This window comes from Pezoporus flaviventris, unplaced genomic scaffold (assembly GCF_033815535.1).
Source record: "Pezoporus flaviventris isolate CSIRO_AGI_PZ_B2104156 unplaced genomic scaffold, CSIRO_AGI_Pfla_v1 ptg000008l, whole genome shotgun sequence".
In the NCBI taxonomy this organism is placed as follows: Eukaryota; Metazoa; Chordata; class Aves; order Psittaciformes; family Psittacidae; genus Pezoporus; species Pezoporus flaviventris.
Window position 1 is genome coordinate 375,063 of NW_026892556.1, and position 24,880 is coordinate 399,942.

The 24,880-nt window shown below is 65.0% G+C and overlaps 2 protein-coding genes across 2 annotated transcripts; both read left to right on the forward strand.

Annotated features, from left to right (window-relative positions):
* The first annotated feature begins 393 nt into the window (after window positions 1-393).
* On the forward strand, window positions 394-19,829 carry COL16A1 (collagen type XVI alpha 1 chain). The gene is made up of 71 exons (XM_061449765.1): window positions 394-587; window positions 1,495-1,606; window positions 3,379-3,441; window positions 3,588-3,705; window positions 4,917-5,040; window positions 5,125-5,400; window positions 5,474-5,554; window positions 5,781-5,912; window positions 6,069-6,119; window positions 6,773-6,808; window positions 7,225-7,251; window positions 7,410-7,472; window positions 7,612-7,653; window positions 7,732-7,776; window positions 7,961-7,996; window positions 8,135-8,197; window positions 8,313-8,357; window positions 8,443-8,538; window positions 8,638-8,676; window positions 8,939-8,983; window positions 9,247-9,282; window positions 9,417-9,533; window positions 9,618-9,653; window positions 9,745-9,780; window positions 9,855-9,938; window positions 10,022-10,066; window positions 10,161-10,196; window positions 10,280-10,333; window positions 10,473-10,589; window positions 10,656-10,691; window positions 10,825-10,932; window positions 11,023-11,136; window positions 11,212-11,265; window positions 11,333-11,374; window positions 11,802-11,837; window positions 12,050-12,103; window positions 12,174-12,242; window positions 12,338-12,391; window positions 12,491-12,517; window positions 12,603-12,668; window positions 12,754-12,807; window positions 12,888-12,941; window positions 13,029-13,082; window positions 13,167-13,211; window positions 13,281-13,397; window positions 13,688-13,723; window positions 13,921-14,001; window positions 14,123-14,167; window positions 14,537-14,581; window positions 15,584-15,637; window positions 15,734-15,787; window positions 16,089-16,142; window positions 16,262-16,306; window positions 16,383-16,436; window positions 16,508-16,543; window positions 16,776-16,838; window positions 17,003-17,074; window positions 17,222-17,275; window positions 17,372-17,416; window positions 17,538-17,582; window positions 17,670-17,723; window positions 17,800-17,853; window positions 17,968-18,018; window positions 18,125-18,214; window positions 18,316-18,351; window positions 18,467-18,511; window positions 18,597-18,785; window positions 18,870-18,936; window positions 19,026-19,202; window positions 19,288-19,365; window positions 19,463-19,829. The coding sequence occupies exons 2-71, from the start codon at window positions 1,531-1,533 to the stop codon at window positions 19,663-19,665; spliced, it is 4,830 nt and encodes a 1,609-aa protein (XP_061305749.1). The 5' UTR covers window positions 394-587; window positions 1,495-1,530; the 3' UTR covers window positions 19,666-19,829.
* Window positions 19,830-20,518: 689 nt separating this feature from the next.
* Window positions 20,519-23,581, forward strand: PEF1 (penta-EF-hand domain containing 1). The gene is made up of 5 exons (XM_061449785.1): window positions 20,519-20,568; window positions 20,690-20,873; window positions 21,337-21,492; window positions 22,009-22,152; window positions 22,686-23,581. Exons 1-5 carry the CDS (start codon window positions 20,548-20,550, stop codon window positions 22,913-22,915), a joined length of 735 nt encoding a protein of 244 aa, XP_061305769.1. The 5' UTR covers window positions 20,519-20,547; the 3' UTR covers window positions 22,916-23,581.
* The last annotated feature ends 1,299 nt before the right edge of the window (window positions 23,582-24,880 follow it).

Below are 24,880 nucleotides of genomic sequence, written 5' to 3' on the forward strand. Positions count from 1 at the left end.
AGGGAGGAGCCGTGGCAGAAGCAAGCAACGTTACTGCTGCAAGCAGCGATGCCAGCGGGATGATGGCAGCAGAGACCCTGAGCCCCAGCACCTTGTCCTGGGGCAGACCTTGGGGATACCAAGCCACCAAGCACTGGAGGAGCACTCCTAGGAGGACACCATCATCTCAATAGTGGTGACTATTTTGGCCAGCAGTGCCCATCCTCAGTGCCACGACCTGGGTCCGCTCTGATCCCTGGGAATGAAGAGTTGCTCCACAGGGCTGGAAGCCAGGGAATGGAACTCGGGATGGGTCCTGTCCTCCGGGCGGGGGTCCAGCCCCGGGGAGGGAGGGGGGAGACGGGTGGGAGGTGCTACAGGAGGAGGCGGCCGAGGGGAAAAAGAGGAGGAGGAGGGCGGGGATGCGAAGGCGGGCGGCAGCTCGGTTCCCCCCAGGCTGGGAGGCGGAGGGCGGGCAGCGCCGGGGGCGGCCCGGGCCCCCCCGGAGGGAGGCGGGGAAGGCGGCGGAGCTCCCGGTGTCCCGCGGCGCTCCCACCGCCCCGTCCGGCCGGACCCGCTCCCTCCGCGGGCAGCCCCGGCCCCGCCAGGTGAGCCCCGGGCACGGGCAGCGGGGCAGAGCGCGGAGCCGCCGTCGAGCGGGCGCGGAACCGGCGGTGCCCCGTTAATTATCGTCATTAATCACCGCCCCGGGGCGGGCCGGGGCTGGGACCGGGGCCGGGGGGACCCGCCGGTGCGGAGGGTGCGAGGGTCGGAAAGACGGGGGGCAGCGGGAGCGGGATGAGAGCTTGGGTGGGTGCAGGGGGGGCAGGATGGACTCAAGCGGTGCCAGACACAGCAGAGGGGAGCCGGGAGGTGCAGGCAGAGAAGAGCTGGGGGTGCGACAGAGCTAAGTGCAGGCAAGGCGGAGGCAGGGTTGCCGGTGGCAAGGGTCCTCGGTTACTGTGGCTGGGATGGAAACGCAGGGATGCAGGTCCTGCTCTTGCAGTGCTGAGTGGAGCTGAGCGTGTCCGGTGTGTCCCAGCGCCGGCTCCTGCAGCCCGGCCTTGCCTCGTGGCAGGAAGCAGGCAGGAGGGAGCCAGGTCGGCGTGACTTGCAGAGCCTGGGCCAAGCGGGGATCCACATGGGATCAGGAGATAAAACGGGAGGGAGAGAGACCTTTCCGGGGGGGGGGGGGGGGGGGCGGTGGGGGGTGGTCCGTGCAGGAGGCACCGGTTCTTCTCTGGGGCACCTCAGCCTCTGCGTTTCCAGATGTTTGGAGTAAATCCGGGTGCTGGGGTTGGACTGAGCCCATGAATGCCGGGATGCTGGGGCTTGTCCTCTGTGCTTGTGCTGGGTGTGGAGCAGATGGGGGATCCAGCAGTGGATGGGGGCCACGCTGAGCCCCCAAAACCTGCCCGAGCCATGGTCAGCATCCTCTCGGTGCTGGTGGCTTTGCTCGTGGTCAGTACCCACCATGTGCCTGCCCCACTGCTGCCACATCTCTCTCCCTCACAGGCAGCCACATCGCCCTGAGCCACTGCCCTGGGCACCATGAGGGGTCTCTGGGCCCTCATGCTCATGGGGCTCATCAGTGCCTGCGAGGGGAAGGATCTGCCGCTGGCAGAAGGTAAGAGCACTGGGATCGAGGGCTTGGGGTCCGCATGGGAGCATCCCACCCTGCTCCTTGTCTGTGCCTGAGGAGAAGGAGGGATCACAGGGCAGTGGTGCCCAGGGGACACCATGAGCCATGCCAGGACTGCACACAAGGGCACGCTGGTGGCTGGAGTGGTGGCTGTGGCTATCAGCTCCCTGCTGTGTGCCACCACTGTGCTGTGGGGCTTTGCTCAGCTTCCCAAGCAGGCAGGATGCCAGGGAGAACCCTGACATGGGAAGCCAGCCTGAGGACAGCCCTCCATCACCCCTGACACAGCTGAGCACTGGGAATGCTGCGGTCTCGTGGAGGGAAGAAGGGGTTTGGCCACGCTCTGGCCACTGAGTGCCTGGTGCCAGCTGGCAGCAAAGGCAGCGTTGTCTGGGGCTGCTCTGTAGGTGAGCCAGGACCACTGGGCAGCAGTGAAGATGCACTGAGCTCCCGAGGGAGATCTGGCTTCTGGCTGCGAGGTGGGAAGAGGTTTGGCTGTGGTCCATGCCAGCGGTGGAGGGCTCAGTGCTGTCTACGTGCAGCTGGGGACAGCTGGACAATGACTGAGCCCATGGGGCCACTGCGTGTGGGTCCCAGTGTGGGGCTGGCTGCGGCTCGGGGGGAGCTCCAGGCGGATGGTGGGGAGGAGCCACTGGCAGTGAAGCCGTGGTTGCATCAGTCACTGTGGGGTGGAGCAGTGGCTCCTCCGGGGGGCCTTTGCCCATGAGAGGGACCCCGCGGCCAGCACCAGCGACCAGCGTGTTCTCCTGGCTCCCGGCCCTTCGTTAGGGAAGTGGCAGCGCTGGGGCCGGGAGAGGCTTCCCAGCGGTCGCTCTGGGGTGATTCATGTTCTCTTTCCACCCCTGCCCCGCTGGGGATGATCTCATCACCGGCGGAGGGAGCTCGCCCCGGCCACCACGCGACGCGTGCGGCGGGGCTGGTCCGGAGCCGCCGCCGTGTCAGGGTCCGGGGGGCAACGGGCACCTCCCTGCACTGCTGCTGGCCCTGTGCGAGCCAGGGGTCAGCGTGCGGAGATGCCTCGGGCAGCGGTGGAGGTGAACGTGGGGCTGTTGGGGCCAGAGCTGCTCCTTGGGAATGGCTGAGGGCTGGGAAGGGGTGGGCGAATCCATCATTAGGGGTCAAACCTGCTCCAGGGCTGGTGAGCACAAGAGACAAAAACAAATTCCTTTGTCAGTGCCCGTTTGTTCCCTTTTCTATCTCGCACCTCCCAACATCTGGTAGCAACCAGCGGAGGTGGATTGATGCTGCTAAAGCAATAATACAGTTGTATCCCTGGGACCATCACTGGTCCCTGCGGCTCAGAGCCCTCACCCTGTCCCTAGGGCCACCAGGTCAGAGGATGTCACCAGGGTGGCACACAAAGGCCAGCTGTGGGTGCCATTTCCCCGACTTGGGTGTCCGTGGCACCTGTCCGAGTCTCCTGATGTTGATTCCAGCCATGAGGCTGTTTTGGTTCCAAGCATGTGGTGACTGGGAGAAGCATTTTCTTCACCTGGGGAACTTGCTGGGGGGGGGGCAGGCCAGCTCTGAGCTCACTGCCCACCCCTTCCAGCCCTGTGCTCCGCTCCTGGCTGCCAGGGGTGGTGTTTGTTGGAGCTGTGCTGCCCCATGGCTACCAGGGGCCTGGCAGCCCCCAGACCCACTTGGGTTTGAGGAGCTCTGCCCAGTCCAACCCTGTTTGTAGAGCAGCCCCATGCCCTGGGGACACTGCGGTTATGTGCAGATTTGCCTTGCAGGGGAGCTGTGCCCACAGCTCTGGGATGAGGATCTGGTCGGTGACAAGTATGAGAATGTGACGGGTAAGGAAAAGCCCCTCTTGCTCTGCAGATGGGGTCCCTGCCAGCCCTGACTCCATGGGGATGGGCTCCGTGCCCTACATGGGGACCATCAACCCGCAGCACTCATGCCAGGGCCAGCTCTCACCTCCTCCACTCTTGTCCTGTAGGTTTTAACCTGATTAAAAGGTTCGACCTGCTCAAGATCTCCTCCATCAAGAAGGTCCGGCACACACGGGGGCCGGTGGTGCTGCGCCTGGGCGCTGTGCCGCTGGTGCAGCCGACACAGTGAGTGTGGGTGGCACAAGGCAGGGGACTGCGGTGGCCAAAGCATCTCTGGGCACCTTCTCCATGTTTTAGGGATGGGGGAGGCTCTTCGGCTTTGCCTTTAGCTCACGCTGGAGATGCCAGGCAGCTCCGTGGCACCGGGGGGGGATGCAGAGGTGCCCAAGCCACCTTTCTTCTAGAGAGTAACTGATGGGCTGCAGCGGTGGGGCTGGGCTGCGGCCAGGCCTTGCGCAACCGCAGCTCTGTGACTGCTCCGTGGCTGCTCTCCTCAGCTTGGCAGGCACTCGGCAGGATCCAGACAGGCTCAAAATGCTGCTGAGCTCTGAGCAGGCACTGGTGGGGCTGTGGGGCTGCTGGGGGAGGCATCACAGACCTGCTCCCAGCCGTGCCCAAAGCTGTGCTCGCTGCCAGGCTGGCGCAGATGCTGCAGCGTGGTGAGGTGGGAGCAGGTCCATGTCCTCAGGAGCTGCTCCTGCAGGAAGCTGCTGTGGTTTGCCTTCTCCTGCCTGTCCCCACATCACCCCAGAGCTGGCATGAAGCTGCGCATGGCATGGGGCTCTCCCGAGGGTGATGGAGTCCCAGCCTTGGCTCCTGACCTGGGCAGCCAGGTCCTTAGATGGCTTTGGGATGGTGGATGCTCCAGACTGGTGTTGCTCTTGGCTGGGTGCCTGCAGCAGTCTAGAGACAGCCCCAGGGCATGTTCAACATGGAGGTGGCCCCAGCAGCCAGGTCACAAGCTCCAGAGGGGCACCCATGGGTGCTCCTTGGTGCCCACTCCAGCCCTGCTCCTTGGTGCCCCATGGAGAGCAGAGGGGCCCGGTGGCTCTGGCCTATTCCCCACGCCTTGGTCCAGCTCCAGAGTGGTGGCTTGGAATACCACTGGTGTGGAGCTGAGTTGGGAGCAGAGTGGAGCCTGGAGCAAAGTATTTCCAGGGCTGAGCAGGCTGTGGGCGAGTTGGGCACATCCCACTGGGAATGGTTCCCATGCTCCCCGCCATGGGAGCATCTGTCCCATGGAGCCGTGGGGTCAGGAACAAAACCAGGCACTGTGGTGATAAGTGCATGGATCCCAGGAGGGGCTGTGAGGTGGAGGCAGTGGCTTTGCGGTGATGGTGGTGGGTGCTGCAGGGGTTGGGGTGCTGGGGCCAGTGCCGCCACCAGCACTGGAGCATGGAGCAGGGTCTGGCCACCCCTGACAGTGGTCCCTGCAGGAAGGTGTTCCCCCGAGGGCTGCCCCACACCTTCACCCTCGTCCTCACCTTGCTGCTGAAGAAGAACAGCACCGGGGAGCACTGGTACCTCTTCCAGATCACCGACCGGCAGGGCTACCCCCAGGTACAGCCAGGGGCCAAGGGATGCACCAGTGGCCAGAGGGCAGCCGGGAGCCACACCTGACCCCGCTGTCCCCGCTCTGCCCAGCTCTCCCTGGCCGTGCATGGCCCAGAGAAGAGCCTGGAATTTCAAGCCAGGGCTCCGGGATCCACGTTCGTCAGCGCTGTGTTCTCCGGGAAGGCCGTGGCCTCGCTCTTTGATGGGTCGTGGCACAAGGTGGTGGTGGCGGTGCAGAGCCGCGCCGTTTCCGTGCACCTCGACTGCGCCTCCATCTCCTCCAAGCCGCTGTCGGCGCGGCGGGCGCTGGCCGCGGAGGGCAATGCCTTGCTGGGGCTGGATGCCACGCGCGGCACCCCCGTGCGGGTGAGTGCCGGGGGCCGGGTGGCTGCAGGACGCCCCCCACCTGCCCCTCACCTCCCGCCCCGTCCCGCTGCAGTTCGACCTCCAGCAAGCTCAGATCTACTGTGATGCCGAGCTGGCCAAGCAGGAGGGGTGCTGTGAGATCTCAGCCAGCGGGGTGAGTGCCTCCGACCTGCGCCCGGACCCAGCCCTGCCATTGCCTATCAGGTGTCTTCCCAATGGGGAAACTGAGGCACGGTCAGGGCAGAGCTCACCTGTGTCCAGTGGTCAGGGGCGCTGCCTGCCCCCATGGCCAGTGTGGGGCATGGTGCTGGATGCATCCCTCTCCCGAGGTGCACGGGTGCTCCCGGCTCTCCCCCCAGCACCCCTCTTTCTCCCAGCAGTGCCTCCCAGAAGCACCCAAGACGCGTCGGCAAGCGGAGCTGATACAGAGCAGCAACCTGATCGAGCTGTCACCGCAGCCTGAGGGCCGCCTGTACACCCGCTGCTTCTGCCTGGAGGAGCCGCTGGGCACGGTGAGCTCCCACATCCCCGCAGCCTGGCTCAGGATGCTCCTGCTCTGCTCCATGGGGAGTCAGCCCGAGCCAGGTCTCACCCGTGGGTGCCACACGCAGGATAACACAGGGGTGCACAGGCAGGCAGCACCCATGTGTGCTCTCCTGTCTCCACAGGAGCCACTGAGGACCTCAGGAAGGACTGGCCCAAAGGGAGATCACGGAGAGGTGAGGGGAGGTGGCAGAGTCCCTGGTGCTGGCTCTGCTCCCCTTCCTCCTGCTGATGCTGGTGCCATGCCAGGAGCCCGCCCGTGCCCTGGGCTGGGTCTGTTCCCATTGCATTTGGGACCTTGCTGCTGCTGCCAGAGCTGCAGGACGCCTGCAGAAGCGGCTGCTCTGCTCCCCCAAGCAGGAATTGAGGCCCCACTCGCTGCTGCTGCAGCTGGAGTGATGCCAGCCGCAGCCAAGGGCCTCTTTGTTCCCTCCGAGTGTCTCCAGAGCACTCCCAGAGCCGGGAAGTGTCTCCAGTGCACCCCATGTCCCATCCCCACATGTCCTCATATCCCCGCAGCGGCTGCATCCCCATGTGGGACCCTGCCAGGGATCCCCGGGCTGTAGAGCAAGTCCAGCAGCTGGACTGGGGGCCCTGGGGCCCTGAGGTCCATGAACCTGCCTGGCTTTTCCTCCTGTCACCTTCCCCATGTCACTGCTCTGCTGGGTGACAGGGGACCCCCCAGTACCAGGGGACACCCAGTGAGGGGTGAGGCTGTGAGGCTAGTCCTGGTTGTGGGTGCTGCAGGGCTGCAGGTGCTGTAGGGGTTTGGGTGCTGTGGGCAGCGCGTGGAGCTGGCACAAGCCACCACCATCCCTGTCTCTTCCAGTGCCCACCCTGCTCATCACAAACGGCCTCGGCAAATGTGAGTGTGCCACTGGGCAGCACCGGTCCTGCTGGTGGGAGATGGGGACCCCGACCTGGGGACTGCCCAGGCTGGGCTGAGCTGGGGATGGGGATAGCCACCGTGGTGCTGGTTTGGAGGTGTGAGCCCCCCCACGACCCACAGCTCCTCCTGGCATGGAGCCCATCAACATTTGGCTGCACGGAAGAGAAAGTCTCTGATCCTTTCCAGATGTAGCTCCAGTCCTAAGGCAACCTCTGGCTGGAGGTGTGGGAATGTTCAGGTGTTTGAGACCCCACATGCCCCATGGGGCTCCTGGGGTGGCACTTGGGGACAGGGTGTTGGGGGGTGGTGCCCATGGCAGGGATGGGGATCTCTCCTGGTGCTCTTTGGAGGGGCTCAGGGCACTGCAGGGCACCTTTCCGCTTCCTCCCTAGGTCACGCTTGGCCCCGCAGGTCCAAAGGTAGGTTTGTTCCCCCCACCCCAGCACACACAGAGCCCGGCTCCAGCAGGACCGTGGCCACACGGACCTTCGGCTGTGCCTGGAGCATCCCTGCCCGGGAGCTGTGAACATAGGGACACCAGCGCCGTCTCATCGCTCCCATCTCCCCTCTCTTGCAGGGCGGGAAGGGTGAGCGAGGTCTGCCCGGCACCACCGGCAGCAAGGGGGAGAAAGGCGAGCGTGTGAGTGTCCCGGGCAGGGACCCCTCTGCTGTGGGGCAGCACAAGGGGGTTCCACTGCTCCTGCCCCCATGGCCCCCCCATCCCTGGCCGTGGCTGGTGCAGGCAGAGCCCCTGAGCTGCTCTCCCTCCCCTTCCTCAGGGCGCTGACTGCGTGCGCACCCACCCCGGCGGCCCCGTGCAGGTGAGACCCCCCCCAACCCTCTGTGCACCCCCCGGGGTGCTGCCCACCCTCACCCCACTCCTTCCTCATCCTCCCCAGTGCGCCGAGGGGCCGCGGGGCGAGAAGGGGCAGCGTGGAGAGGAGGTGAGTGATGGTCTATGGACGGGGCTGAGCGTGGGGTGCATCCCCCCCATGTCTCCTGTGTACCCTGGGTTGGGATGTGGGGGTGCAGCCCGGAGGAGACAGCTCAGCTGGTGCTGGTGGGGCAAAAGGAGCAGGAGGGAAGCCCTGCATCAGCCCATCCATGGGCACCCACTTTCCCTTGCAGGGAATACCGGGGACAGCCGGCAGCGATGGGCAGAAGGTGAGTCCAGCTCCGCTGCAGGTCCCAGCATTGCAGCTGGGGCAGCAGCCCCATGGGTCCTGCGACGGTGTTGGAGGCTCCAGGACCTGCCGGGGACGACCCGGGAGGCGGCACGGGTGACGTCTCTGTGCCCTGCAGGGCCAGAAGGGTGAGAAAGGCGACGGAGGACTACAGGGCAAGCCGGGGCGCCCAGGGCGTGATGTGAGTAGCGCTGGGTGGTACCTGGGCATCCCCTGGGCTCCCCCCCGGGCACTGGGGTTCCCCTCCCCATGGCGCTGCACGTCTGGGGCACTCACACCCTGCTCCCCTCTGGCAGGGCCGGCCCGGAGAGATCTGTGTGGTGGGACCCAAGGGGCAGAAGGTAAGAGCTGGGGTTTGGGGGTGAACGGGTGGGAGCCAGGGCACCCGGGAGCATCCCCAGCACTGACACCCCCTTTGCCTTCCAGGGTGACCCTGGGCTGGTGGGACCCGAGGGGCTGGCTGGGGAGCCGGGGCCCCCGGGGAAGCCAGGATCTCCTGGGATCGGTTTTCCAGGGAAGCCGGTAAGGAGCCTGTACCGTGGGGCTGCGGCATTCCCGGCTCTGCAGGCAGTGGCTCTGCCGTGGGGCACCCAGGCTGACACCTTCCTCAATGCATTGCAGGGAGACCCTGGTGGCCCCCCAGGTCCAAAGGGAGAAAAGGTGAGCTGGGGGCAAGGAGGTGCTGGCTGCCCTTGGCACGGCCATGGGCTGTGCCGAGGATTCCCGGTTGGAGCCGCATCCAAGCGGCTGAGCCAATGCTGGCTCGTGGTGCTGCCGACCCGGTGAGCCCCAGCCGGGTGGCCCAAATCTTGTCTTGGGGGACAGGACCCCCCAGGGGTGAAGGGAAGCCCGGGGCTGCTGGGGCGCCGGGGCTGCAGCTTTCTCCCTTGCTGAGCTCAGGCTCTCCCACCTCTGGCTCCAGGGCAGCTCGGGAGCTCCTGGACCTGGAGGATCCCCTGGGATGCCCGTGAGTACCATGAGCATGGAGCCAAGGCCCGGGGTCAGGGATGGGTTTCTTGGCTTGGGGTCGGGGCTGCTTCCCCGGAGCAGTGATGGGATCCAAGCCCAAGCATGGAGCAGGGTCTGGGAGAGCCGGTGGCCTCGTCTGGAGCTGGGATCATCCCGTGCCATAGCTGGTGGCAAGGACTGGGGAGTGCTGATGGCATTGCCGGGTCAAACGTCAGCTTGGGGGCTCCCAAAGCAGCCTCATTCCTTGGCTTCATCCCACAGGGTCCTCCCGGCATCCTGGGGCCGAAAGGAGACAAGGTGGGTGCAGCAGCCGGGGGGCACAGGGACGGGCACGGGCAGACCCCGCTGGCACAGCCCCCCCGCAGAGCCCATGCTCTGGGCGCGGGGCTGCTCGGGCCCCCCGGGCTGTGCCTCACTGTCCCCACGGGCAGGGCGAGCCCTGCGAGGTTTGTCCCACACTGCCCGAGGGGATGCTCGGTGCCGCGGGGCTGCCCGGAGAACCGGGACCCAGGGGAGCGCCCGGAGCGCCCGGCAGGGACGGCGCCTCGGTGAGTCTGAGCGCGGGGGCTGAGGGGCAGAGCAGGGGCTCCCTCAGCGTCCCTCATGCTCCCTCTTCGCTTCCCCCTCCCCAGGACAGACCCGGACCGGCAGGACCCAAAGGGGACAGGGTAGGTGAGATAGGGCCGAGGGGTGGCTCATCCAGCCGGAGCAGGAGGATGCTGAGCAGCATCCAGACCAGCTCCTGTGTTTCCTTCCCAGGGAGATCCCGGCATCCAAGGGATGAAAGGGGAGAAGGTCAGTGTCCAGCCCTGCATCCCCCGTGCCTCCTCGGCCCGTGCCTGAGCCGTGTCCCCTCCCTGCCCTCACAGGGGGACTCCTGCATGGCCTGCGATGACCGTGTCCTCGCCGCGCTGCTGCGGGCACCCAGCGAGGGCCTGCGGGGTGACCCAGTGGTGAGTGTGTGGGGCAGAGTCCCCCTCCTGTGCCCGAGGGCCACCCTGGGGCTGGGTGTGTAACTCCATGGGGTGTCGAACAGGGTGAGGAGGGGTTCTCCAGGATGTCTGGCATCAAGGGTGAGAAGGTGAGTGACCCCAAACCCAAGTGGCTGCATCACCCCAAGGGGATGGGGCAGTTCAGCTTCTTCTGGGTCTGATCATGACCCTGCTGCCTTCCAGGGGGACAACGGCCAGCAGGGACCCACAGGCACACCGGTGAGTGGGTGCTGGGACCCAGGGGTGTAGGAGCCGGGTGCTGGGGGCTGTAGGGTCACCTCCACTGCTGGTTCTCCATGCAGGGTCTCCCGGGAGACAAGGGTGATCCGGGTGCACGGGGGCTCAAAGGAGAGAAGGTGAGTGCGGAACCCCCCAGCTGCGACCTGTGCATGGCACAGCCCTGAGACGGGGACAGCAGTGGGGGACTTTGAGCTGCCCCCCAAAGCTCTGGTCCCCAAAGCCAAGCTCCAACCAACCGGGATGTCCCCTGTGCAGGGGGAGCCATGCGGGCAGTGCCCTCCCATGCCACAGGCCCTCGAAGGGGCTGCCACGGTGCTGGCGGTGCCAGGACCACCGGGGGAGAGGGGCCAGGGTGGCCCCCCCGGCAGAGCGGTGAGTGCCCCCCCTCACGGGTACCCCCTGGGGGATGCTCCAGCCTGAGCCATTGCTCCTTTCCAGGGCAGGCCCGGGGATGCTGGGCAGAAGGGGCAAAAGGTGAGTGGCACTGGGGATGGGGTTCCCATGGGGCTGGCAGTGGCAGGGGTGGCTGTGACCCCCACCAGCTGAGGGGCTGGGGGAACGCTGTGCCCCCCTGCCCTGTGCCAGCCCTGTCCCCTCTCTCTGGCAGGGGGATGCAGGCAGCCCCGGGGACCCGGGCACCCCAGGCATGGCTGGAGTCCCAGGGCTGTCGGGTGAGCCCGGCCTCAGGGGTCCAGCCGGCCCCAAAGGAGAGAAGGTGAGAGCCCCGCTCTTGTATGGGGACCTGCATCCCATTGCTGGGGTGTCACCCATCCCATCCTGCCCTCCTGTGCTCCCTCCTCTGCAGGGAGATGCTTGTGAGCCTGGTCCTGCTCCACATGGGGATGTGGTCAGCATCCCTGGAATACCAGGGCCCAAAGGGGACCAGGGCCCCCCGGGCATCGGCCAGCCAGGCAGAGCTGTGAGTGCCCTGTCCCCACGGTGGGGGGTGCCCGAAGGTGGCACCGTGCCCTGCGGTGACGCTGGTGTGTTGTAGGGGAAGCCAGGACCGCCGGGGATCCAGGGCCCCATGGGGCTGAAGGGGCTGCAGGTGAGCAGGGCCATGGGGGCCGGGCATGGGAGGTCAGGGGCTGCTCACTGCCCCTCTGTCCCCATAGGGCGAGCCAGGACCACCGGGCATTGGCCATCCAGGACCACAGGTACGTGCCTGTGCCGTGTGCTGTGCCATGCTGTGCCATGCCGTGGTGTGCTGTGCTGTGCCATGCTGTGGTGTGCTGTGCTATGCCACGCTGTGCCATGCTGTGGTGTGCTGTGCTATGCTGTGCCATGCTGTGGTGTGCTGTGCTATGCCACGCTGTGCCATGCTGTGGTGTGCTGTGCTGTGCTGTGCCATGCTGTGGTGTGCTGTGCTATGCTGTGCCATGCTGTGGTGTGCTGTGCTATGCCACGCTGTGCCATGCTGTGGTGTGCTGTGCTGTGCCATGCTGTGGTGTGCTGTGCTGTGCCATGCTGTGGTGTGCTGTGCTATGCTGTGCCATGCTGTGGTGTGCTGTGCTATGCCATGCTGTGCCATGCTATGCCATGCTATGTGGCTCTGCCAGCTCTCATACTCTCTGGTTTTCTCAGGGAGAGCCCGGGAGCACCGGAGCCCCCGGGACACCCGTAAGTAGCGTTTTGGCTGCCCCATCCCTGTTAGTGATCAAGGCCAGGTTGGACACAGGGGCTTGGAGCAAGCTGCTCCAGTGGAAGGGGTCCCTGCCCGTGGCAGGGGTTGGAACTGGAGGAGCTTTAAGGTCCCTTCCCCCCAAGCCATTCCAGGTTCCATGGGCTGTCCGGGGCTGCTGGGGGCACCTAACATCTTCTCCTACCCCCAGGGCTCCCCCGGACCACAGGGCCCTCCAGGGCTGCCGGCAGAGAAAGGTGCCAAGGTAAGGGAGCATCCCCCAGCCCCCCCTCCCTCTCCACTACCCCCCAGCTGCTGCTGTCCTTCCTCTGCAGGGATCTCCGGGGCCCAAAGGTGCTGCAGGACCCCCGGGGCCACCAGGGACCAGTATCCCAGGGCCACCGGTAAGTCCTGAGTGAGCATCGCTGTGCATCCCTCGCTGTAAACCACCACACCAGGGCCTGAGCCCAGAGCTTCCTCACCCTCCTCTTCCTCACAGGGCCCTGAAGGGCAGCCGGGGCTCCCCGGGGCAGCCGGGTCCAGAGGGCTGCCGGTACGTGCTGGGCACAGCGGGGTGTTGAGTCATGGAGGGGGGAGCGGGGGGGTCCAGGGACCTCTTGTTAACGCTCATCTGTGGCTTTCCTCCTCGCAGGGGGAGAAGGGTGCCCAGGGTGAGAAGGTGAGTTGGGGTCGGGGTCAGGCTGTACCCCCACATCACCCTGTGCCTCCCCATCACCTTCCCTGCCCTCACCTTCCCTCTGCAGGGAGACCCTGGGGAATGCTCCTGCCCCCCTAGCCTGCGCCAGGACCCCAGCTACTCCGGGATGCCAGTAAGCACTGCGAGCACCCGTGGGCACCCCCAGCACCCGTGGGCACCCCCAGCTCTGCTTCACCCCCCTTTTCCCTCTGCCCCAGGGAGCCCCAGGCCTGTGGACAGGGATGACCTGGCAGCCACAGCCAGGCCCGCAGGTGGGTGCTGCCCTCACTGTGCTGAGCCCCCCCATCCCCCCCACCTCCTCCACACCTCTCTGTGTCTTGGGGTGTTGCAGGGTCCTCCCGGAGCTCCCGGGCCCCCGGGCCCCCCCGGTGCCCCAGGCCGCCAGGTGAGCACTGGGAGATGGGAGCAGGGACTGATCCTGCCCAGCTTTTAGCACAGGGGTTAAACAGTGAAGCTTCCTCCTTGGCTTTAGGGAATGCCAGGACACAACGGTTTGCCAGGACTGCCTGGGCCAGCCGGGGACCTGGTAGGTACCAGCTGTGCCCCTGCATCCATCCATCCTGCTCCTGCAGCACAAGGACCAGCCCCATCCTTCCTGCATCTCTTCCAGGGCCCACTGGCCATCATGGCAGAGAGGAACATTGAGGTGCTGAAGGTGAGTGTGGGTCTTGCCCGGGGGTCCCCAGCACCTCAGGGTGCCCCTGACCCCCATGTTCCCCCCCAGACCCTGTGCGGGGACTGCGCGCAGCTGCAGGCAGCCTTCGAGGTGTCCGGTGGTGCCAAGGGCGAGCAGGGCCCCGGGGGGATGCCGGGTGCCCCCGGCAGCGAGGCCTGCGCCCAGGTGGGTGTTGATGCTGGCCGCTGGGATCCCGGTGCCCACAGCCCCTGCTCCTGCTGGGGTGAAGGGCAGGGACGCTGCCCCCGGCTCACACAGCAGCGCTGCAAAGCAGCTTGGCACGCGCTGGGCACGCGCCGGGCACGCCGGTCCTGCTCCATGCACAGCTCCTGCCACCGCAGTGCGGCCCGGGGGGGGCGATGGGCCCCAACGGGAGCGGGATGCGGGCTCTGCCCCGCGGCTCCCGCAGTGCCCCCGGCGGGCGGTGCCCGGGTGACCCCTGCCTTTTCTCGCAGTGCTTCGCGCAGCTCCCGAGGGCGGAGGAGGCCCGGGTGAGTGCTCCCCGCTGCGCAGCGCCCCCTCCCGGCCCTGCGCCGGAGCTGCGGCCCCGCTCCCGCTGCCCCCGGCACCGCAGCCGCGCTGCGGGACCCGCGGGGGCTTCGGGGGGCACTGGCGGGGCTCGGCAGGGCTCAGCCGTGGCTGGAGCGGGACCTGGCCCCGGCTCCTGACGCGTCCCCGCTCCCCGCAGGGTGACAGCCCCGACCCGCACTGCGCGGGTGAGCCCGGGCTGCCGGGAGCTCCGGGGATCCCTGGCGAGAGGGGAGAGCAGGTGCGTGCGCACCCGCACCCACACCGGGCCCGGCACCCAGCCCTTGTGGGTCCCTCAGTGCTCCTCAGAGCCGGGCCCTGTCCCCGCTGTGGTCACATCCAATGCACCCGTCTCCCCCCAGGGCTCACCAGGAATTCGGGGACCCCCAGGGCCACCCGGACCCATCGTAAGTAAACCCAGCCAGAGGTGGGGGGGCTGCCAGGCTCTGTGGGCATCACGGTATGGTCCTGAGGGACTTGGAGCCCCCCCCCCCCCCCGCAGTTTACAAGGGGGGTTCTGATGCCCTGCTCCAAGGCCATGGTGATGAGCAGAGGGCCAGGGTCATGGCCAGGAGGTGCAGCACAGCACGGCTATTCCCAGTGAGGCTGGAGATGGAGGTGGAAGTGTTGCCAGCCTGGAGACAGAGCAGGAGCCCGGCTTGGTGGGAGGCTGAGGCCAAGCCAGCCCCTGCCCAGCCACTCCGTGGAACCCCCAGGACTCAGGCCAGGCTCTGGGCACGACTTCCAGGCTGTGACCTCCCTGTTTCTCCCCTCAGGGCCCTCCAGGTTTTCCTGGAACACCTGGTGCACCCGGACTGCCCGTAAGGACCCAGCACGGCTCTGCTCTGTGCCTCTTGCTGTCGCTTGGTTTGGCTGTGTCCCTTGTCCCTGTGCCCCCGGGAGCAGTTGCAGCCCAGCTGCCCACCACCTTCCACCCCATCTCCATCCTCCCATTTTCATCTCCTCCATCCCTATGCAGGGGGTCTCGGCAGACCCGGGAATGATCTTCCCGGGGCCCTGTGCTGGGGCCCTTCGTCGCCGTGGGACCTGCCTGTGCTGAGGACAGCAGCAGTCCCCAGGCTGCTGTCAGGGTGCCAGGGACCAGCTGGCAGCCAGCGTCCACCACCATCTCCATCTTCATCTTGATCTCCACCTTGATCTTGGTCTCCACCTCAATCCTCACCTCCATCTTCATCTTCATCCCCATCTCATCTCAATCCTCACCTTCATCCTCACCTCCATCCTCATCCTCCTGCTCCCCCTGTGCTCCCTTCTAGCACAAGGTGGCAGTGGGGCTGTGCCGGTGGCTCTTTGTGCCGGCTGTGTCCTGCTCCTGTCCTTTCGTCCATGAATGTCCCTGTAACACCACGGTCTGTGTGGGTCTGTGTGGGTCGTTGCTCTGCGGTGTGCCAGCGTGTGCTGTCCAGCCTCCAACACCACATCACTCCACTAACCCATCCAGTGCTCCCATGACACGGAGCCCATGTCACCCATGCCTGGGAACCAGGCTGGAGCTGTGGTTTAAGCGTGTCCTGGTGCGTGGCCGGGGTGCTGGAAGCTGGCACCCCATGGGCTGAGCTGCCCATGGCTACAGGGCTGCCCCTGGGTCCTGCCAGCAGCAGTGGCCCATTTCTGGGTGTCCCCCGGGCACCCCTGGGTGCTAAGCCCGGGGCACACAGTGCCCAGCGGGTCCTGCCTGTGACTGGTGCAGGTCACAGGCTCCAGGGGCAGTGCCCGGGTCCTCATCCCTGGCTGTGCTGTGGGTGCAGCCGGGGCAGGGGCTGCAGGAGCCCCCCTGCAGCTCTTCTCTTCTCCCTCCCAAGGGTCTCCAGGGGGAACGTGGCCCTGCCGGGCTCGCTGGAGCCAAAGGGGAGCCGGTGAGTGCTGTGGGCAGTGGGGACGTGGGGACGCTGGGCTTCGGGCACCGGGCAGGAGCAGTGCAGGGGGCTCAGCATCATCCTCCTCCTGCGCAGGGACCTCCAGGGCAGCCCGGCTACCCGGGGGCGACAGGGCCCCCCGGCCTCCCTGTGAGTACTGGGGGGGCCAGGCAGCCCCTGCCACCTCCTTTGTCCCCCGTGTGCCCCCCTGGTGCCTGCTGAGGGCCCCCCATGCAGCTGGGGTGGGGACCCCAGCAGGCAATGGGCACCATATCCCTGCAGGGCTCATCCCTGTCCCATCCATCCCGTCCCACACATTCCCGGTTCCTTTCTGTTCACCCCATCTGCTCCCTGTTCATCCCGTGTCTGTGCCCATGTTTCCTCAATCCATGCCCCATGTCTCAGCCCATCTCTTGTCCTGCATGGAGCCTTCATCTCCTTCCTTCCTTAGGGCATCAAAGGTGAGCGAGGCTATGTGGGGCCCCCTGGGGAGAAAGGGGAGCTGGTGAGTCACTTGGGGCCCTGCTCTGGGGCTGGGGGTCTCCCAGCCCCCCCCCTCGCTGTGGGCACCAGGGCTGAGGTCCTTCCAGCCACATCCATCCAAGCTGTTCCTTCCCTTCCCAGGGACCCCCCGGCTTGGACGGTCTCCCCGGCCCCATAGGGCCAGCGGTAGGTCTCAGGGGGCTGTAGGAGCAATGGGGTGCTGTGGGTGCAGCGAGATGTTCCTCACCCTCTCTTTCCTCAGGGGCCAAGGGGCGAGAGAGGGCTCCCTGGCAGCGCTGGCGAGAAGGGGGAGCAGGTGAGGACCCGGGGCCCCCGCGGGGCAGGATGCGGCCCTCGGGGTCCTGCTCAGCCCTTGTGTCTCCGCAGGGTTTCCAGGGCCAGCCTGGCTTTCCGGGACCACCGGTGAGTGCATCCCAAAGGGGCTGCGGGAGCGCTGCTCCAGCACAGCACGTGTCCTGGGCTGTGTCCCCCATGGGGCAGGGATAGGATGGAGGGTTCCACCCAGGGGACATGAGCACATCCCATGGGATAAAGTGCAGAGAGCAGCCCCTGAGCAAAGCCATTGCACTGAGCCTGGAGTCGGTGCTGTGTGGGGCTGGGCTCTCCCCTCACTCAATGCTGCTCTTTTCCTTAGGGACCTCCCGGCTTCCCAGGGAAGATCGGGCCAGCCGGGCCACCGGGACCTGCAGCTGAGAAGGTGAGTGCTGTGTGTGAGTGCCACCGTGCAGTGCCACTGGGACATGGCTGCATGGCGGCACCCTCGGGCTGGTGGCACCCTCATCCCTCGGACTGGTGGCCAGGTTGGCCCCTGCTCTGGGGCCCATCCCCAGCTGTTCCTGTGACCTCCTGTGGCTCTTGCAGGGCAGCGAGGGCATTCGTGGCCCCACTGGGATGCCAGGGCCCCCTGGGCCCCCTGGACCCCCAGGCATCCAGGTAAGACCCCCCCCATGGGGGGCAGGACCACCAATATCATGGTGCTGCTGGGAAGTGCTGCTGGATGGACCCATTCCCATGCCCTGGGGGATCCCCAGAGCCCCTCAGTGCAAGCCACCCCCTGACCCCCTCACCTTGTTCCCGCAGGGTCCCGCTGGCTTGGAGGGACTGGACGGCAAGGATGGCAAGCCAGGGCAGCGGGTGAGGCTGCGGGACCCATGGGGGTGCCCGGGGGGGGGGATCACAGCCACCCCTCACCGCCCAGGCCACCCACAACCCCTGTCTCTTTCCCACCAGGGTGACCCTGGCCCCCCTGGGCCACCAGGGATGATGGGTCCTCCGGTGAGTGACAACCACCCTTGTCACCTCTTCCTGGTGCTGGGGTGGGTGGGCACATGGGGTAGGCATCCCCTCATCCTGGTGCTGCAGGACAGGGACCCCCTCAGCTCTTTTCTCTCTCCAGGGTTTCAAGGGGAAGACGGGGCACCCGGGTCTCCCGGGACCAAAGGTGAGTGATGGTGGCACTGGGGGACACTCAGTGGTGACAGCCCCGGGACCACATTGCACTGCCCGTGGTGTCCCTTCCTCTTTCCAGGGTGATTGCGGCCAACCTGGTCCCCCGGGGAGCATGGGCCGGCCAGGAGCAGAGGTGAGCAAGGGGATGGGTGCTGGGGGCTCTGAGCTGGATGGGCCCTCATCCCCCCTCATCCCCCTGCTTTCCTCAGGGTGAGCCTGGACCCATGGGACCCCAAGGCCGGCAGGGACCCCCGGGGCTCATTGTAAGTTAGTCCTGCTCTCCCATGGATGGGAGAGTGGTGGGATCTCCCTCTGGCACATGGAGTGGGGACGTTGCCATGGTGCCCCCGAGCTGACACCCCTCCCTCTGCCCGCAGGGACCCCCTGGCACCCCGGGGCAGCCGGGTCCCGCTGGCCTCGCTGGAGTGGTGAGTGGTGCCTATGGGATGTGGGGCTGGGCAGGCGCCATGGGAGCAGCTCTGGGGACCCCGTCCCTGCAGATGCTCCCGGCTCCCTCCTCCTGCCTCCCTGCAGGGGCTGAAGGGTGAGCGCGGCTCCGCTGGGGAGCGAGGCCTGCCCGGGATGCCAGGACAGCCGGGACCCCCCGGCCACCCAGGGCCACCGGTGAGTGCGGTGGGCACAGGAGAGGCACAGAGCCCTGCATTCCGGGGCAGGAGCACCTGCAGGGCAGCACCGCCTCACACTGCCCCGTTTCTGTTCCACAGGGGGAGCAGGGACCAGATGGACCCGTGGGTAAAGAGGTACGAGTGTGGCTGCCGGCTCTCCCGCACAGGGGGACCTGGGGCTGGGTGGTGGCAGGCTCTGTCCTGCCCGTGGTGGGGACATCCCTGCCACCCTGCTCCTGTGTCCCCTCAGGGTCCCCCAGGAAAACCTGGCATCGCAGGACCGGCTGGGCAGAAGGTGAGGGCAGAGCCTGGCCGTGCCCATCCCGGCACCCCACGTCCCTCTCAGGGCAGGGGGTGCCAGCGCTGACGTCTGTTCCCAGGGTGATGCTGGATCCCCCGGCGAGCGCGGCTACCCTGGGGAGAAGGGCAGAGCCGGCATGCCGGGGGGGCCCGGGAAAAGCGGCTCCATGGGGCTCGTGGGGCCACGGGGACCTGCAGGAGAGAGGGGTCCCCCGGGCTCACCGGGCCCCGCGGGCAACCCCGGGCTGCCGGGACCCCCCGGGATGATGGTAAGGAGCAGCTGCTGCGGGGGCAGGACCGCCCCTTGTCCCCTGCGGGGCCAGTGGCAGCGTCCCCTCATGTGTGTCCCCCAGGGAGATGTGGTGAATTACGACGAGATCAAGAGGTTCATCCGGCAGGAGCTCAACAAGATGTTTGATGGTAACGGGGCGGGGGGGGTGCAAGGGCCGGGCACCCCTCGGCATCACCTTGTCCCCGCCGGTGCTGAGCGCAGCCACCTCTTCCCGCAGAGCGGATGGCCTATTACACCTCCCGGCTGCACTTCCCGGTGGAGATGGTGGCATCCCCGGGGAGACCCGGGCCCCCAGGGAAGGACGGGCTGCCCGGCCGGCCGGGCCCGCCCGGCTCCCCAGGGATGCCGGGGCAGATCGGCAGGGAGGGCCGGCAGGGTGTGCCGGGCATGCGGGGTAGGTGCTGCTCCCCGCGTCCCCCATCGCGGCGCTGTCACCCCTGTGCCGGGGTCTCACCCTCCTCCATCCACATCTCCTCCAGGTGAGCCGGGCGCCAAAGGAGAGAAAGGAGAGAAGGGCGTGGGGCTGATGGGGGACATTGGCCCCCCGGGACCCCCAGGTGAGACCCTTCCCTCCTCGTCCCACCAGCCCCATGGTGGGGCTTGCACCCATCCCCCCACCCTGCCACCCCCCCACCCCCCCTTTCTCTCTTCCAGGTCCCCAAGGGCCCCCAGGCTATGGGAAGATGGGCCCCCCCGGCCCCGTGGGGCAGCAGGGCATCCCCGGCATCCCCGGCCCGCCCGGTGCCACGGGGCAACCAGGCAAGACGGGGCACTGCAGCCCGGCGGAGTGCATGGGGGCCCTGCCCATGGAGCAGCCCCTCTTCCAGCCCAAGAACGTCAAGGGCCCCTTTGGCTGAGGGTCCCCCCGTGCCCCCGTCCCCCGCCTGTGCTGTTAATATTGTTTCCCCGCTGTGCCGGGGCCGTGCTGTCCCGCGGGGGGCGGGAGGCTGGTGCTGTACAGCTCCGCTGGGATCGGGAGGGCGGGTGGATCCTGCCCGGTCAAATACACCCGTGCTGGTGCCCCCACGCCTCCTGCCTCCTGCGTCCGCCACGTCCTTGTCCCCATCCCTGTGCCCGAGAGATGCTCTACACAGCCCCGGAGCCCCAGCCCAGCTCTCGGTACTAAGGCCACCCCAGCCGGGGACACGGTGCCCACCAGATCCCTTGGATGGGGAAAGATCCTGGGGAGATCCCAGCTCCGATTCCAAAGGATCCCAGCCCTGAGCTGGGGATCTGGCCGTGCCTCAGGAGCAATCCTAGACAAGCTCATGTGGAGAACCAGGCACTGACCCAGGTGTTCGCAGTCGTGATCTGGGGCAATCCCAGACCAGCTCCTGGGGAGATCCCAGCTCTGACTTGGCCCCACCCCTGCTCCCAGGCTGATCCCGGCCATGCTCTTGGGTTGATCCCAGCCCTGCCTCGGGACATCCCGGAGCAGCTCCTGCGGAGGTCCCAGCCCCACTCCCAGGCTGATCCTGCCCCTGTTGCTGTTCCTGTTCCTGCCGCCCCGGGTAGATCCCAGCCGCGCTCCGGCCATGACCCACGGGGAGCGGTGGGTCCCACCTCATCTCACCCTAAGGGCATTGCCGCCTTAAGGCGCCTCCGCGTCTGGGCTTCCTCCCGCCCCGCCCAGCTGACCCGCCCTCCCCGAGAGGGGCGGGGCCATTGTGTGACCAATGGGCGGGCGTGCTTCCCGTGACCTCACGAGGGGGGCGTGGTCGGGGAGCGGAAGCCGTGTCATGGCGGCGTACCCGGGGCAGGTGAGGCCGCGCGGGGGCCGGGGGCTCGGGGCCGGGCCCTGGAGGTTACGGAGGGGTCCGGGGCGGGCGGCACCGCGGTGCCCGGTACCGGCCGCACAACCGGGCTCTGTCCCCTCCGCAGGGCTTCCCCGGCGCAGGACCGGCCCCCGGCGCGCCCCCGGCCGGGCCCTACCCCGGGGCTCCGTACGGCAGCGGAGCCCCCCCAGCTCCCGGGGCTCCGTACGGACAGGCCCCGCCGGGGGCACCCTACGGATCGCCCGGCTGCGGGCCCCAGCCCGGGCCTTACGGAGGAGCTGCTCCTGGCGGTGAGTGGGGCTGCGAGGCTCAGGAGAACCGGCCCTGGTCGGTACCGAGCCCCTCGGTGGCGCTGCGGGGGTTGGGGTGTGCCCCAGCCCCGTGCCCCTCAGTTGGCTCGGCTCCATTCACCCCTGGGTGAGGCTGAGCCCCGGTTTGGTGCGTTAGGATGGGCAGGAAGGTGCTGAGGAGGCTCCAGCCCCCAGCAGCACCCCTTAAACCTCCTGGCCGCACGTCAGTGTCCGGGTTTACGGCCCGCAGCCGTGCCGGGGGCTGGTGTGGGTCGCTTCCGGAGCCCCCAGGCGCTGCGTGCCGAGCCCTGGAGCTCCCAGCCCGTTTCCCTGGGATCATCGGGCTGTAAAACGCCACTTAGCAAAGCGCTGAGGCCCTGGTGCCTCTGAGCCACCGCCGGGACGGAGCGGGCAGCGGTCGCTGAGGGGAGGTGGGAGCTGCTGATGGCCTCTCCCCATGCAGGGAACGCTCCCCCGGGTGTGGACCCGGAGGCCTTCTCGTGGTTCCAGGCGGTTGATGCCGATCGCAGTGGGTACATCTCTGTGAAGGAGCTGAAGCAGGCTCTGGTCAACTCCAACTGGTCAACGTTCAACGATGAGACCTGCCTGCTGATGATAAGTGCGTCTGGGCTCTCCCTGCCCTGCTGCTGCTGCTTGTGCTGGTCTCTCTGGGATGAGCTGCTCTCGGGGTGAAGCTCAGCCCAGGCCGTATTCCCCTGTCTCTGGGTGTCACTTACTTGGGCAGCTGGTCTGTAAGTGCTCTCTGGAGCAAGAGCTGGGCAAATCAGGGAGTTGTGAGCACCCTTTTAGTGGGGGACACAGGTCAGAGGCTCAGAATGCTGCTTGGGAAAGGGAGCCCAGCTCTGCATGAGCCCCTGCTCCCAGAGAGCCAGGAGAAAAGGGGGGAATGCTCCAGTATTGACCCAGAGTCATCCCATTCCCCCGCAAGCCCCGGCATCGGGGCTTGGTGCCGTTTCATACCAGCCTCTTGGGTGCTGGTTGATCACAGCTTTTGGGGCCAGAGCTGAGTGCTGGGGAGCCATGCACAGATCCTGAGTTCTCTGGGAGTTTCTGCAGTGTACCCTTGCTCCACTTCTCACTGCCCTGCTCCTCCTCTCTGCTCCTGCCTCCTCAGACATGTTCGACAGGACCAGGTCAGGACGCATCGATGTGTACGGCTTCTCAGCCCTGCTGCGCTTCATCCAGCAGTGGAAGAACCTCTTTCAGCAGTACGACAGGGACCAGTCGGGCTCCATCAGTTTCAATGAGCTCCAGCAAGGTGTGTGAGAGGCAGAGACACCAACCTGACCCCTGCTGACACCAACATCTGCTTCTGCTGGTGTTTATTCCCAGCCCAGACCGGTGCCATCCGAGCAGCAGGGCTGGGTGAATCTGAGCTCCTGGGGTGCCTCCCATGCAGTGGTGGAGCAAGGAGCATGCTGGGCTTGCTGAGCCAGCCATGGCAGAGCTGGCACTGAGCCTTCCCACAGGACAGGAGACGAGGAGACACAGCAGGGTTGTGGCACAAACTTTCTTCCTTAAGGAAACCCAAAATGCCCCCTCAAATGGCATGCAGCTAAAGCCTGTTTTCTGGGAGGAGCTTTTGTGTGTATCTGATGGAGGGGAAAAATGTCTGGAATTCGTGCCTTGGTTTGGTTTCTCCCTTGGGAGAGCCCTGCCTGCACACACCCGCTGCTGCAAGGGAAGCCGTGGGGTGGTGGGAGGTGGGGTGTGTGCCAGCAAGGGGCAGGCAAGGCGCAGTCACTCTCCCTCTTGTCAGGAAGGTTTAATCCAAGTGTTTCTTGCTCCCAGCTTTCTCCCAGATGGGCTATAACCTGAGCCCCCAGTTCAGCCAGCTGCTGCTAGCCCGCTATGCCCAGCGATCGCCCAGCCCCAGCATCCAGCTGGACCGCTTCATCCAGATCTGCATGCAGCTCCAGAGCACGACCGACGCCTTCCGCGAGAAGGACACGGGGCTGGTGGGCAACGTGCGCCTGAGCTACGAGGACTTCCTCACCATGGTCGTGACTCGCATGCTGTGATGCCCCTGCCGAGGGTGGGGGCTCTCCTCTGGGATGTGACCAAGCTGTTTTCCCAGGGCAGCTTTCCAAGGAGCCCTGAGCCCTTCCAGGACCCTCCCGGCTTCTATTCCGTGTCCCCACTCGATGGCAGTACACGCCTCCATGCCAAACTAGAGCCTGGTTCTGTGGCCACACTGCAGGGTGGGACAGCCAAACTGATAGCCGGTGCTGTGCCTCCCGGGGAGCGCTTAGATCTTCCCTTGCCAGACACAAAATCATCCTTAGACCCCCTTTGTGCCGACCCTTGGCTTGGTGGGATGTCTGCATTGGAACAGCCCTGTCTTACTGCACTTTCAGGGACTGTCCAGTGCCTAAAAGCTGGGCTTCATTGGAAAAGCACAAGGAAGGGTTCAAGTGATGGCAGAGCTCATTCTTCCTCACCTCACAAACCGTTCTTCCTCCCTGCGAGCATTTCCAGCCCCTCTGATCTGCTGGAAGTGCTCCAGCTTTCCTAAGCCCTGTTTCTCTCTGGGCCACACTGGATCATTGATATCCCCCCCCCCTTATTGCCAATGTGCGTTTTGCTGCATCTCTGCCAAAGCCAAACTTGGAAATGGTTTAGAGCTTATTTCTACAGCTTTTGAATAAAGGGTGATGTGCACTGGCTGCTGAGTGGTTTGTGTTTGCTGAGCGGCTCATGGGAGCATGGTCCTGCCTCCTGTCACCCCCATGGGGTCAGCAGCAGCTCTGGGGACACATCCTGTGCTTGTAGCGCAGCCCTGGAGGCGGTTCTTAACCCAGTTTGTGTCAAATCACAGAAAATCAGATGCTGGGGTCTGCTGCTGAGGTACAACCAGGAATGTAAACATTTAGCCAACACAGAAGTGTTTTCCTGGGGTTTTAAAATGGTGTCTAAGCGATTCTCCTGGAATTGGGCTTGTTGAGAAGCTGAGATGCTTTTGGAGACTGTCTATTTGAAGGAATATTTATGAAACAAAATAGTTAAAAGCCCAAGTAATTTACCTGCAGCTTTTAGAAGGTAGGTAAGAGGAAAGAATACCCAGGGAGGTGTATGTATGCACAAACACCACCCTGTGCACACACATGCTTAGCCCTCTGTGGATGTATATACCCATACAGGGCTCTGTGCACATGTATGTATACACATACATAAATATATATGGAAATATAGAATAATATATGTCATATAAATAATAAATACATATATATAATATATATAATATATAGATATATATGTATTATATATTATTATATATTTTTATATATGTATTACCTATTTATATTAGACATATATTATTATATATTTCCATATCTATGCACACACCCATATATCTATGTATTTATTTATATAAGATATTATTATACATAATATATAATAAATACATAGATATGTACACACACAGAGTAACAGACAAGCCTGTATATACATACATGTATACAAACCCCATATATGCAAACAGGAATCCCTGTGTATACACATACCTGCACATGTGCACTTACTGACATGGATATACATGCACTAACTGACATGGATACGCACTTCTTGACACGGATACACACTAACAGGCACTGATGCACCCAGAAACACACCCCTATGTGTGTATGCACAAAGTAAGACCCTCATGTGAATAGATACACACTGATAGAGGCCCCTATGTAGCCACACATGCTGACACCCCAAATGTATACGCACGTGTGCATATGTGTGTGTGTGTGTGTGTGCACGCAGATGCTGCTGCTAATACAGAGCTGGAGGCACACGCACTCTGACAGACATGGCTGGGTTTGTATACATATATGCACATGCATACACAGACATATATATGCATATGCATACATACACAGCTATACATACACATACACCATAGAACCACAGGATCACAGAATAGTTAGGGCTGGAAAGGACCTCAAGATCATCCAGTTCCACCCCCCTGCCATGGGCAGGGACAGAATTTTTACCGCATG

Bases quoted from the DNA above. Each gene is read 5' to 3' on its own strand.
- PEF1 (XM_061449785.1), top strand. From the start codon at position 20,548: ATGGCGGCGTACCCGGGGCAG. The intron at 21,493-22,008 runs GTGCGTCTGGGC...CTGCCTCCTCAG, and splicing joins GACCTGCCTGCTGATGATAA to ACATGTTCGACAGGACCAGG. The intron at 22,153-22,685 runs GTGTGTGAGAGG...TCTTGCTCCCAG, and splicing joins TTTCAATGAGCTCCAGCAAG to CTTTCTCCCAGATGGGCTAT.
- COL16A1 (XM_061449765.1), top strand. From the start codon at position 1,531: ATGAGGGGTCTCTGGGCCCTCATGCTCATGGGGCTCATCAGTGCCTGC. The intron at 7,997-8,134 runs GTGAGTCCAGCT...TGTGCCCTGCAG, and splicing joins CCGGCAGCGATGGGCAGAAG to GGCCAGAAGGGTGAGAAAGG. The intron at 11,838-12,049 runs GTAAGTAGCGTT...TCCTACCCCCAG, and splicing joins CCGGAGCCCCCGGGACACCC to GGCTCCCCCGGACCACAGGG.